General features: G+C 39.9%; 1 protein-coding gene across 1 annotated transcript; it reads right to left on the bottom strand.

Annotated features, from left to right (window-relative positions):
- Positions 1-5,757: 5,757 nt before the first annotated feature.
- LOC115552751 (uncharacterized) lies at positions 5,758-12,965 on the bottom strand. The gene is made up of 3 exons (XM_030369066.1): positions 12,615-12,965; positions 6,129-7,136; positions 5,758-5,928 (listed from the first exon to the last, which is right to left on the bottom strand). The coding sequence occupies exons 1-3, from the start codon at positions 12,678-12,680 to the stop codon at positions 5,758-5,760; spliced, it is 1,245 nt and encodes a 414-aa protein (XP_030224926.1). The 5' UTR covers positions 12,681-12,965.
- Between the last annotated feature and the right edge of the window lie 1,704 nt (positions 12,966-14,669).

The raw sequence follows: 14,669 nt of genomic DNA, 5'->3' as shown, positions 1-14,669 counted from the left end.
ATATATAGTCCGCCAAGACGTTGAGGTTGCTTAGTAACCAGAGACTCTGTCCATGCAAGTGAACGGAGCGTTCCCTCTTCGTCATAACTATCAAACCAAACATCCTTCACATTCACCGAGCGAACATTATGAAAGTAAAATGCACATTTCTCGCTAGAAATGTTTCCATACAAGCATTTAATGGCGTAACTATGTTACTATTTCCACACAGAATAAAGAAAGATGTTGGCCGTATGCTTCTGTCCAAGCTCACTACTCTCTGCCAGTGACGTCGGGTCAAGCTCAACGCTGATTGGGCAACGCTGCTAATCGTCATGCGTATGAGCGTAAAAAGTTCAATTTTTTGAACTCTTGAAATGTACGCGATATACGCGCTTTACGCGCGTTACGCGCGTAAATATACGCGCCTCATACGCGCGTAAAATGTTGCTTTTACGCGTGTAACGCGTGTACGCGTCTCATACGCGTGTAAACCAATGGTTCCCTATGGAAAAAATGGCGATTTTATACGCGAGGTACGCGAGATACGCGTCTGGTGTGGCCGCACCTTTAGTATTACTAGTGTTAGCCTACTGTTTTACTGACATACTGTGTAACTATGAGCCTAGTATAGTATTAGTGTTTGAATTGTATTCTACTATATATATGTATTCTCTATTGTATGCCTACTGTGTTCGTATATTTATTATGTTTATTATAGTATAACATTTTAATTAATAGTTTTGATACTTGATCTGATATGATCTGTTATATTAATTGATAATGTTAATATTTAAGATCATAGGCCTACAATATTCTTTCATATTTATACAGTGTTATTCAAACGTTCTTCTATAAAATTGTCAAATTATCTATGAATATTGTTATTGTGAATGACGTGAGGCGCACACTCAACGACTTCACAAGAAGCAGGAATACAACATCCCCACCGTGCGCTGGACTGCGGTACTACACGAGAATTTCATGAAAATATTCACCACATTTGTTGAGTTTGGCAGGCATTTGTGTGACATCTCCTTTCCTGTCTCCTCTCCTCTTTCCTAAACTCATAATGATGGTTAGGATGAGGGTTTAGGAATCTTGAGGGTTTAGGGGGCTGTGTAATCATAGACAAATCAATTTTCTTTAATAAGGTCAAATATTTAGAAACACATGGCCTACTAATTATTACTAGTTATTTCTGCTAAATCATAGCAGAAAGTATATTTCCGTGCTAGTAAATGTAGCCTGACGTTGCTAAATGCTATATTTTCGTGCTGGTAAATCCAGCCTGATGTTGCTAAATTCTATATTTCTGTGCAAGTAAATGTAGCCTGATGTTGCTAAATGCTATACTTCTATGCTATTAAATGTAGCCTGATGTTGCTAAATGCTATGTTTCTGTGCTAGCAAACGAGCCTGATGTTGCTAAATGCTATATTTCTGTGATAGTAAATGTTGCTAAATGATAGCAACAGTCCGTTCATTTCCCATGACGCCTCCGCCGCTGCCCTTTCAGGTAATATGTTTCCTTGTTGTTCATTACCATATATGCTAATACATTAGCATATATATGCATAATGCAGGAGAAAATGGCATCTCAGGGAGATAAACCAATGAGCGGGCTGTATTTTTAGCATGCAAGTGTGCACCTGGCCCCGCGCACTCGGTTCCGCAGATTGGGTTGTGGACGCAGCCGCAGCCCGCACACCTCGAATGTATTTCGGAACAATCAACATTTCCCTGCTACCAGCTAAGGGAAGCAGTCCATCACTCCACAGCTAAAGTGAAAAGTCACTTCGTCTTTGACAACAAAGGCAGGAGAGGCACAATCATGTTCAAATGGAATTGTACTATTTCTCAATTTGACAAATCTCAAGTCTTTTTCATTTTGTTAGAGTGGTACTCTTATAAAAACATTTGAAACCTCAAAGCCACGTTTTTGTATCTGTCAGCTCACAGATGGTGTATAGACAATTACATTTAGAGTGTCGTACTACTTCTAGTGTCTTTACTATGTCTGGTGATCTTACTCTCTAACCCTAACCCTACTTTCTACACATAGCTTTACTCAACCATAACCATACTCTCTCGCCCTCCTAACCCTACTATCCAACCCTATTCTCTAAACCTTACCCTACTCTCTAATACTAACCCTAACATCAACCCCAACCCTAACCCCTTATCCTAATTCTAACCCTAACCCAACCCCAACCCTAACCCAACCCTAACCCAATCCCAACCCTAACTCGAACCCTACTCTCTACCCTAACCCTACACTGTAAAAAGAAAATAGTTGGATCAACTTAATTGAATCACTTCAATTGGTAACACGTAAATGAATTAAGTTTATTCAAATAAAAATAGCAAGTTAGACTAACCCAATTGTTTCAAGTCGGATCAAATGACTAAAATGTTAGTTTTCAAATAAACAATTTGCATCAATCAAACTTAAAATTAATGTACAACAAATTATAATGTCCTTTTTTTCCAACTCAATTATTTGCTATATCCTAAAGTAAGATACTGCTTCCTTAGAACTCAATATTCTGACTTGAGGTTAAGAATATTTTTAAAGTAACCTGAATGTGAAATGTAAGTTTACTCAACATAATTAAAATACTTTCTTACAATTACAATTTTAAGTTGGCTTTCAAAAAAATATCACATTTTCAAATCTTTTTTTTTTTTAAATACTTTATTATATGAAAGTATAAAACACAACATGCCGATATCTTCCAACACATTTCACATTAAATGCATACAGGTTCAATTTACAGTTTATACTAAATAAAGATTTTAGTCATTTTCAATTGCTTAACCATTCCTGTAACTGCATGCATTTGATATAGCAGTCGACAAATGTCGCTCATCCAGGATAGCTTAAAGGACAATTCCAGTACTTAGCACATTGAGCCCCCTTTCTGGGTTGTCTTTCATCCTAGACAACCCAGAAAGGGGGCTCAATGTGCTAAATACCGGAATTGTCCTTTAACTCAAACAAGTCCCAACAAGCACACAGGAGTATAAGTGATATTGCAAAGTATTCTTTTGACCTGCTCCCCTTCACTACCAGTGTTTGAGCCGGAGTGTGAGGCAAAAAGCTATACATTACAAATGTTTAACCATTCATCTAAATAAAGTCCAAAGTAGGAACCAAAGTATTATGCAAACATGCATTTTAACAATCACAATACTAATGCATAAAAAGTGCATAACAGTTTGGGGAAGCAAAATCTTTACCATATAGAACACCTCTACCAAGCAAATAATCCTGCAAGTTATTATAACGCAACTATCAACATTTCATCCTATATTTTGAAAATACATTTGAACTAGTAAGTCCAAATATGGTTATATTTAACCAACATATTAAGATAATATAATGAGTTTCTCAATATAATGACTTGCAGGTTGTTATTTTACTTCCAAAAAAAGAAACAAAAGTATACATGAAAGGCACTTAAATTAAATCGGACTAACAGTGTGCATAACGATGGATGACAACACCTCAGTTAGGTATTTGAGCTCTAAGCATTAACAGATTGTATTTTTTGTTATTTTGAAAACACATGGAAACAAAAATGTAACCTTTCCACAGAAAATGAAAAAAATTCCTCTACGAAAAACCTGCAACAAAATCAATGTGTATCATCTTGGTTTGAAGAATATTTGTCTCTTTAAACACAAAGGCAAAAAAAAAAAAAGAGGCTTGAGTTTCACAGGCCCCATGTCTTAAAGGATAAATGTGGTGTAAAATGGATCTGGGATGTTTAATATGATAACGAGATGGTATGTCCGTTTGGGAGCAAAATAGCGCCTCTAGACGCATTCTTAAGTTGGCTGTTTTTAGCAGATTCTACCATCGGTAGAATCCACGCTATAAACTTGGAATCATGGGGGCATCGTCTCATGTTAAAAACGAATAATAAGGGTCTTAAAATATAAAAAGAGGCATTGATAACTTTGTAAGTGTACAGATTGTTTATTAAAAATGACATTCTATACACACAATACCATCAGTAGTTCACCCGTCGACGCCATTTTGTATTCAAGACTCGATTGACAAACACAGAGCTTGTGACATCCGTGAACAATACGCATGCTCCATGTTCGCCAAGATACTTATCGAGTCTTAAATACAAAATGGCGTCGAAGGATGAACTACTGATGGTATTGTGTGTATAAAATGTCATTTTTAATAAACAATCTGTACACTTACAAAGTTATCAGTGCCTTGTTTTATATTTTAAGACCCTTATTATACTACCAAAGAAGTGTCGGGCTACCTCTAGCCTTTTAAGTGGTTTAAAATAGTGATTTTGTTTTTACCATGAGACGATGCCCCCATGATTCCAAGTTTATAGCGTGGATTCTACCGATGGTAGAATCGGCTGAAAACAGCCTACTTAAGAATGAGTCTACATGCGTTTTTTCTCCCAAACGAACATACCATCTCGTTATCATATTAAACATATCCCAGATCCACTTTACACCGGATTTATCCTTTAACATTGTTCTTCCCTAGGCCATTTTTGGGTCCAGAAAAGGAATCAATTGTGATGCGTGTCATTACTGCGAGCTTTGAAGTCTGCCATACAGATTTTGGACTTTGGGGGACATCTTGTGTTGCTCAAGGTGCATGATGATTTTCTGGAGCACTTCGAAAGTAAAACGAAGGGGTTTGGGATAAGCAAGGTTAGTGCATATAGCAAACCTAGAAGCAGGGCACAAGCTGAGGCAACTGAAGTCAGTCCATGCAACACCTTCACGCCCTCGATGACAATGCCTATGTCTTCAGGTGGCTCCTGCGGTCCTTCCCCGTCCTTTCGAATGACAAACACTGCCACAGTGAGATGCTCCAGATCCCTTTGAATGTCCTCTGGTCCAGAGTCCTGAAGTACATGACACAAAACATCACTGTCATCACTTTGCACTTTTATTCACGCCTCACATTAAAAGACAACTGCAAAATCACATTGACTTCATTTCACTGAATAGTGCTTTATGGATTGGAGCCCTTTATAGGCTCAGCCACACATCTCATTATTGGCCAAGCCTGGTATCATGACAGGGTCAAGTACTTTGTGTCTTGATGTTTTGCAGGACTCCGACCTTTTCACCAGAAGCTCTACGCAAGAATCACTACATATATTATAAATACAACATGTAGTCAATCCAAACAGGTTTCAGTAATTATAGTTGACAAAATTGTCTATGTTTTACAGGATAAAAATGATGAGATGAGCTGAAATGCAAATTGCTGTAGAAACGTACACGATATTCCTTGATCAGGTCATCTGCATCCTCGCCGAGGAAGATGATGAGGGCTTTCAGGACACACTCCCTTCGAAGATGAATGTCCTCAGTCTAGGACAATAAAATCTTGATTAATTTAATCTTCAAAATCTCTGAAACTCTTTTCACTAGGAGCACTGTGGCCCCTAACTGAAAATGTATAAATCTAAACGGTTCTGGATCTTCACAGCAACCCCTCTTCTGCTCCTTATAGTCACTGACGTCTTGTTTACATCCCATGCGGTTTCCTACTGGTATGCATTTGGTTCTAAAATAACACGTGCCAGAAATAACGAGCATAACATAACTTGGTAAATAAACAGGAGCGTATAGTGATTATTTTAGTTCATCTTCTTTGCTGCCAGCGGAGGCACGCTATTGCTCCCCTTAGCTACCGGTGCTGGAGCTAAGCTAATCCGGATGATGCATCTTTAATAGTAAGGGGTACCGTGACACCCTCTAAGCAACCAAGGAAACTTGTTATTTTTGATGCTCTAGATGTACCTGGTCCAAAATGTCAGCATTCTTTTGGCGTGTTGATCCACCTTTGGCCCGGATGACTCTGATTAGCTGACTTGAGTGGATGTCCAACTGGGCGAAGAACATATCCTCAAGAGGAACAGCCATGAGCCTCAGGAACTCTGTATCGATCTAAAACAAATGAGAGTGAATAAATAAAAAGGAAATGCAAATTACCTCACATACAATCTCAGTTTTAACAACGTCAACACTGAAGCCTGCATACACAACAGGCAAAATGTCAATGCAACGAAAAGTTTAACTGAATATGTAAATTCTGTCAATGAACAATGTTCAATTCAAGAGTCATTTCAGTTCCATTGTTACCATACCTCTTTCTGATGGAACAAGGCAGGCCACCGGTCTTTAAAGTCTTGAATGCTGGGTTCTTGGTTGACCACCTCTTGTCGTCTGTAGGCAAACGTGCAAGCCATTTTGTCCGTGATTACCCTTTCATTGTTCCTCATCTTGACATCTGTCAGAAGTTCTATTCTCTCTTTTTCCATGCTGTCCTGAGTTTCTCCAGTAGGGAAGGATGGATAGAAGTTGGCTTTGGCTCGTTTTGGCCTCTTCACCTTTTTAGCAGGGAAAGCATCCATCGTTGATTTCGATCTCAGGGAATTTACTGACAGCTCTGGACACCCCAGCACTTTGAGTTGAGTCCGGTAGTTTCCCATTTTGTACTTCAGTCGCTGTTTCCAGCCGTAGCAGCCATTGAATGAGCCAGGCTCTTTTAAACAAGGGTGCTTTTTGATTAAGGCCTCTGCAACTGTGCAGAAATGTGCATCCTCCGGGTAGGCCTTATATCGGTAAATTTCTTCAACTACTCTATTCAAGATATCAGATTTTATTCGGGAGCTCAAGGTTAACAACTTGTTTCCAACCTGGCACTCAGAATTACCTTTCACTAACTGCAACTCCGTGTCGTAGGAAAATTGAGGAATTGGAAATTCCTCTGGCCACTGCTTGGTTCGAGATGACAGAGACTCGGGGGATGAAAGCAGTATAGTGTCGTTTGATGCCAGTGAAACACAGTCATCCGACTCGGATGAAACAGAAGCAGAGGATGCAGTGGCACTGATCAACGTTGTTTGCTGGATGACCTTGATTGTCCCCAAATCCTGGAGTTCAGCAGTAGAGTTCAGATTGAAAAAGTCATTGCCAAAATCTTGGTCCATGTACTGCAGTTTCAAGCTGCACTTTAATCCGAACGTACTCCTTATCGTGCCGATAAGGTCATCTAGTGACTCTGGTATTCCATTGGGAAGTGTCAGTTTTTCAATGTTGTTGTCCCCCAAAATCACTTTAAGTCTGGCAGTTGTGGAATGAGCCATGGCAGTCTGAAAGGAGAGCAAGAGCACAATAAGGTGTGAGGCAAATAAAAAATACTGAACTATCCCTTTTTAATCATTAAAAAAATAAATAATTGATGTCCTGTAATTTACCTTCTGTAAGTGGACCACATTTGGCTTTCGGTATGAAAAATAAAATGTATTGAGAACAAAATAAAACATTACATGGAGAGGGCTCATCCTTTAAACATGGATATATCTTTTCAATGTGACAAGACGCATCCCTCCAATTTTGTAGTCCGCCAGTGGGTATGTATCATGTAGTTCTTGTGGCTCAATAAGATCCACTTTCTCGACTGGGGATGGTTTGAGATCAAAAGCTCTATAGTGTTCAATATACCATCCAATGAGCTTCTTCACAATGAAGATCAACTTGTCCTGCAGTATCACCATTTGGATGATTTCACCAAACTCTGGCAGTCCTCCCAGTGAGCCTTGGATCAAGATCATTCCACACTTGTAGTTTAGTCCATCATATGTCACGCTTTTGGCCATGCCCACTGTGTCCATATCTGAAGACATCTGTCTCAGAGCATTTGAAATGTCCTTGTTAAGAACATCGATGTGTACAGTGGAAACATTTGTCACTTCCAATAGAGGTCTGGTAAAGCTACATGCATGCAAATGATGGGCAATCTGATGCTGATGTCTCTCTGAAAGGGAAAGTAGCACATTTTTGAAGCACCTGATATTCCTGGCAACTCTTTTAAAAAAGCTATGCTTTGCTTCAAAACGCATCGTCCATAGGGAAACTAGTGGACCAAACTGTTGGATCAAATATGGGTAATGCTCTAAGAAATGGTGTTTTGGTTTAAGGTGACAGTCTGGGAAAACCTCTTGGAATCTAATTCTGTGCTCAGAGATCTTAAAATCAAGATATGCAATGGAGTCCTGGGTTTGAATGGGACTGACGACCAGATCAACAATACCCTTCAGGTCTGTTAAGATCTGCCAAGCTGGCTCTTCACAGGGAACTCTCCGCCCAATCAACAAAGGCAAAAATCTGATTAGACTCCAGTTCTCATGCACATTTCCCCCAACAGTTTTTCTGGACCCAAAACTGAGAGGCACAGGATGAGGTTGATTAGTTTTGTCATCCCACTTAAAGTTGAAAGATGATATTGCATCATTTAATGCAGGTAATGTGGTATACTTTTTTTTTATGAATACACTCAGGCAAAGTGCAAGTTCAAAAGGAACAATACCTTCGAAAAGATCATGCACGATATCAGGAGGAAACCCAGAAGTAACGTCAAAATAGGAGAGGTGCTTTGATAAAATACACTCCGATTTCACACCATAATAATTAGGCAACCCATTTTCCTCAATTGTTCTTAAATGATCAGCATGAATCTCTTTGGTTCTCAAAGGAAAGACGCCGCTTCTAACTTCTTGAGTCTGGATGTCAGCTTTTTCTGCAGTGCAAAATCTGCATACATATGACCCTGAGAAATTCTCTACAAATCCAGCAATACCGTGTGCCCCAAGGTTGTCAGCAACCACACACTGAACTGTGCCTTTTATTGTTCTGCCCAACTTCGACACAAATATCCCTTTCTGTTCCAAAATGACTAGATCATTAAGAAAAGGTTCCAACACTTTATCATAGCCATAGCACTTCAGATCAGTACTTTTGATTAAAGCTGCCAAAAAGATGGAGGACAAAGCAGAGTTACAGCCCGGTGGTAAATTGCCCAGAATCCAATACAAACCACAGATTTTATGCTTCCTTCTGGATGTGCCAAGGGGATTACATATTTCAAAATCGTCAATATATAATATCAAGGAAATGCTTTCCTGTTTAGACAAAAGTCCATTTTCTTTGAACAAGGCACCATCAAAGAAGGATCTGTATATCTGTGCACAAGTTCCATGTGGTTCTTTATCTACATTATTCAAATGAACAGCCTGATCCAAGATTGTCTGGCAGTCAAGAATTTGTACCAAAGACTTTAAAATTGAAATATATTGGAATGACTTTCTATTCTTTTGGTCTAGTATATATTCCACTGGTTCCACACATTAAAGTGTAACTTATAGTAAGCCTTTCGCCTCCAAGCACTGGAAAGTGGGCCTTTATCTCCAATTGCTTTTTTAACAGGGTTTGAATCACAGAGTGCACTGGCTAGTTTTTTAACCACTGACTGGTCAAACTGGCAACCATTATCTTTTAATACTTGGCTAATAGCCTTTTGAGTGATTGGCAGAGAAAGAGAACCAATCAAATAGTTAAACTCCTGCAGAAGTTCATCTACCGCAGCATTTGACACAAGAAAGATGTTTTCTAACTTAAGAAGGACTGACGCAAGTTGAAGCTCGATATCCTTCTCTAAGTTCTCAGGATCCACATCGACAAAAGCAGAATCTAAATCGTCATTGCTCTCTATACGTTCCCCATCTGAAATATCACTGGCAACACTGGCAAAGGATTCTGTAACAGAATTATTACCAGGCTTAAAGATATTTCCTGTCCCAGAATGTTTCCTGTATTTATGGCTTTTGAAGTTCTCATATACGTTGGTTTTATATTCACAGTCTTGGAACACGCATGTAACAGTCTCCTTATTTTTAAGATGATTAAAGATGTGTTGAAAAAATTCCCTCTCAGTGGAGAGTTGATTATGACCACAAATATGGCATGTGAATGTTGATACGGCTTTGTTGATAGCTTGTTGGGCAGGGTGATTCCTTGATAAATGGCTCAGTAGGGCATTCCAAGTCTTGAATCTACATGTACAATGTAAATAGGTACATGGATATGAATGTAGGGCTGTCGCAATAATCGCAAAAATGAAATATCGCGATATTTAGAGCACACTGCGGTAGATAATGGGCCATCGCGATCACCGCATATGACCTGGTGCGGGTTGCGCGTTCATGAAACTGACCGTGGAATTCTAGAATGAAACGTGCGTTGCCATGATAACCATTCATTAACGTTCATTAATTTAGTAATGGTGAACTTGCGTTGGATAACGCGAGTAACGCGCCTAACCTGACGCTTGATCATTGTGTGGTGGTTCAACGCTTCCAACGCAGCTAGATGAGTCCATGTCCATGCAAGTGAACGGAGCGTTCCCTCTTCGTCATAACTATCAAACCAAACATCCTTCACATTCACCGAGCGAACATTATGAAAGTAAAATGCACATTTCTCGCTAAAAATGTTTCCATAAACGCATTTAATGGCGTAACTATGTTACTATTTCCACCCAGAATAAAGATAGTTGTCGGCCGTGGCTGCGCTGGAGTCCGAGGTAGGAAACCCAAACGCCGCCGTGTTTGGGTGATAGAGTTTAGATCGGGTTAGATTAAATAATCTCTGATATAAAATCTCTGATATAAATAACAATAATCGGGTTAAATAACTTCACATGGTGTGTTTGGTGTGTTTCCAGCATTCGTAGTGTTGATCAGGAGAGAAATTGTCCGCCAAGACGTTGAGGTTGCTTAGCAACCAGAGACTCTGTCCATGCAAGTGAACGGAGCATTCCCTCTTCGTCATAACTATCAAACCAAACATCCTTCACATTCACCGAGCGAACATTATGAAAGTAAAATGCACGTTTCTCGCTAAAAATGTTTCCATAAACGCATTTAATGGCGTAACTATGTTACTATTTCCACCCAGAATAAAGATAGTTGTCGGCCGTGGCTGCGCTGGAGTCCGAGGTAGGAAACCCAAACACCGCCGTGTTTGGGTGATAGAGCTTAGATCGGGTTTGATTAAATAATCTCTGATATAAATAACAATAATCGGGTTAAATAACTTCACATGGTGTGTCTGGTGTGTTTCCAGCATTCGTATCAGCAGAGAAATAGTCCGCCAAGACGTTGAGGTTGCTTAGCATCCAGAGACTCTGTCCATGCAAGTGAACGGAGCGTTCCCTCTTCGTCATAACTATCAAACCATTCTCCATGGCAACTGGTTCCACACAAACCTTCAGCTCCGTTGTGTCCGAAAAGTTCGCTGACAAAACTCCGGTTACGGGTGTGTTTTGAATTTAAATGTGCATTATCTCGCTTAAACGGCATTTTAAAAAATTGTGCAATAATATCGCATACAAATACAATATTGCGCCCCCTGTTTTCACCGCGGTGAAAATTCCTCAACCGTGACAGCCCTATATGAATGGCCCCGTCCGTAGTGCCTATGATTCAGTTTGTAATGCTTGAGCAGCTCAGATCTTCTTTTTAACACAATCCCACAGTCCTTGCATCTCCACATGAAGCGGAAAACTGAAAAAACAAAGAAACAGGCTTTACTGGGAGTTCCTTTGTAGGTTTACTTTTTTAAGGAGATAGTGGTGGTGGAGCCAATTTAAACACAACAGTTTAAACAATCCGTATGCCACTGTATCATCCTATCATCCACCGTATGCCATGCTTTTGACTTGAATCATAAGCCCTTTTTTTTTAAATGAAGCCCCTGGAGTAGCCCCAGTTTCATTTTATAAAACACAATAAACTCGAAATGTGTAGCAGCCTTTGCAACCTCATGCAACGGCCATAGTTGCCCGTAAATAGTAATTGAAATGCTGCAAATTAATATTTATTCACACGGACTGCGTAAAAGGTGATCGTTGTAAATGGTATGATAAATAATAAACTGCATTCCTATCTGACTGAGGCATCAAAGACAGCAACAACCTTAATATAAATGACAATAAATTCCATAACATGCAGGTATTGTTTAAATATTACAGAACATATTTCAATAGTTATTTGGGAATAACATATCTCTGTATTCATGATGCTGAACGTTTTTAAGAGGATTGAGAAACTGTGCCTTAAGGGATACAGTTATCAAGTCTGGCTTAAGGGAAATACACACATGCCCATTGGAAGTAATTTGCACTCCACCTTAACTGTTGAAATTGATTTCGGTTCAGATGGTATGACCAAACATTTCATGACATTAAAGCCATAAACAAATCACTGTCTTTTAGGGATGCAAACAATTAATCGATTATCGATTGTCGATAAGAGATTACTCGATTAAAATAAATTACTTGCAATTAATCGCATTTTTAACCCGTAATTCCCCAACCGTCCACGTGAGGGCGCGCTTGACGCCAGAGGTACTTGACGCACACGCGGGAACACAAGCGGGAACACAAGCGGGAACACAAGCGAAGCAGGACAAGACAAAGAAAAGCGGGACACTGACACGATGAAGAGGGCAAAACGGAGTGCAGTATGGAGCCACTTTAAGTTGGTTAATGACGACAAAGACGCCAAATGCACAATATGTGGAAGTATTTTAAAGTACAACAACTAAACGACTTTGTTGAATTACCACCTAAATGTGTCACATTCAGAAGGAAATTCAGCTTCTCAGAAGAATTGCCGCTTATCAATTAATCGATCATCGATCGATAAGATGAAACAACTATCGATTAATGAATTACTCGATAATTTGCATCCCTACTGTCTTTAGCACTCTAATTCTGCAGTTTAACTTACCTTTGGGTAGTTTGATGAGTTGTGTCCAGGGCTGATGTAACCACCACCAATCAGGGAAAGAATCATGAAGAGCAAATAGAAAATGAATTAATATTAAGGGAGTGGTGATGTTTCAATTCAGTGTTGAGCTTGACAATCAGGTTAATTTCCGCAAATGTGGGAAAGAGGGAGAAAACAATGCAACATGAGCAGCCAGCCAATGTAGTTGGCCCGAAGCTCTGCTTCAGGGCTTCGTCATTCAGTACGTTAACATGCACATTTTAATCCGATTACAGCCATAGTTCGACTCTGCTCCTCAATTGGACAACTGCAATTGTCCATGAATTCGATGCATGTCATTTCTCCGATGCTAGCCCACAAGTCCGACGTCCCTTATAGGGGGCAACCACATTGACCGTAAAATAAATGCCTTTAAGTATCCACACTGTTGTGCAAATAAGCAGCATAACCAGTAAACTACATGACTTGCATTTACTTTCAGTAACAGTATTACACCACAAGACTACCTCGCACAAGGTTACTAACCAAAGGTTTACTCCAACTCTCCGCTAGCAAACTGACAAAAATGCTAAAAGGAATAGCAGCAGAGCAGTGGTGTTGTTTAATTAGCGGCCGGATTCACCACTGTGCTTCATGAGAACGAAATCGACCTCTCTCGTCGCCTGTGTCTCACTAAATACGTTAACGGAGACGATGGCGGCAATAAAACACCCACCCCCACACACATCTTAACAGAACTGCGCAGCACAGTTGCAAACACATGTAAGCCTAAATGTATCCGTGTTAATGTGCAAATAAGCAGCTTAACCAGTACACAGTAGTATGACATACGTAAACTTAAGACTACTTTCAGTAACAATATTACACCACGAGAGCCCCGCGTGGAAGTTATTTGCACATGTTATTAATTTAGAAAAATGCTAAATGAAATAGCAGCAGCGCTGCTATTGATCAGTTAATAGCAAAACGATCACTATACTTTTTAATGCCACATTACCTTTAGCACACCAGTGGTTTGAACATATGGCTAACACATTTCACAAAATCCGTTAAATGCATCGAACATGTTACGCTAACCTAAAGTTAGCATGACTTAACTAGGGGGCCTGCCCGTAATTCCGACGCCTCATTGCTCCGACGTCTCAAAGGTCCAAAATATTTCCCATTGGAAAGGCGCATTAGGCCGACGGTTATGTAGGCCTATTCGGCATATTGAACCGTCGGCCTATAATGTGCCTCTTGTTTGACTTATCGGACAAACGGCCCTTCGGAACACTGGGTTCCGTTTTCGTAAAATTGAACCGTCGGCATTAGTGGCATCTAATGGGAAATATTTCGGACCATTGAGACGTCGGAACAATGAGTCGTCAGAAATTACGGCATGGCACCTTAACAAGCTGGTCCGGTGTTTCAGTTCAAGTGGTGACCGGTTTAACTGGTGACTTTCAGCCGAATGCTTCGCTTGTTGTCGTGGCTACGCCAGATGTTGAAAATCGGGACAAGACACGTAGCTGTCCTTGCGATTGCCTCTTTGATTTGTTATTCAATAAAATGTCAAAAACATTACAATCTCATTCGTTTTTGGAGTGTAATTGGAAGAAACTTGTCACGTAGAACCGTTCTAAGCCGAAATAAATGGAAAATGAATGTTTAAAATATGATACATTACGGGATTCGAATTCATACCATTGCGGGGAAAAAATATAACAATCCGCAATTCCATTCCATTGTGCCGTTGACCCACTGGGGAAATTACCGCCGTAGTATAATAGAATTCGCAAATACTTCTTGAAAACACGAAAGGCAGCCAGATCAACTTGTGACCCTACTTTCCATGTAGTTATGACCATGCATTGGTCGCGTATCCCAAAAATAAGACGCCTTTACATCCAGTTAATCCAAACCTAATGTTGTGTTGCCCTCCACTGCTTGAAACTAGCCAAAAACCCTGTTATGCGCTCATTCGATCATTTCGGTCGCCTGATGTGGTGTTGTCGCGTCCTCCTTCTTTATATCCTCTCTGTAAGCAAAGCAGCGACTTCGGAAATCAATGTG

Source organism: Gadus morhua, chromosome 10 (assembly GCF_902167405.1).
Source record: "Gadus morhua chromosome 10, gadMor3.0, whole genome shotgun sequence".
NCBI lineage: Eukaryota > Metazoa > Chordata > Actinopteri > Gadiformes > Gadidae > Gadus > Gadus morhua.
This window is presented reverse-complemented; position numbering and strand designations above follow the sequence as displayed.

Bases quoted from the DNA above. Each gene is read 5' to 3' on its own strand.
- LOC115552751 (XM_030369066.1), bottom strand. From the start codon at position 12,680: ATGATTCTTTCCCTGATTGGTGGTGGTTACATCAGCCCTGGACACAAC. The intron at 7,137-12,614 runs GTAAGTTAAACT...CTCTCCTTTCAG, and splicing joins ACTCATCAAACTACCCAAAG to ACTGCCATGGCTCATTCCAC. The intron at 5,929-6,128 runs GTATGGTAACAA...CATTTGTTTTAG, and splicing joins CCTTGTTCCATCAGAAAGAG to ATCGATACAGAGTTCCTGAG.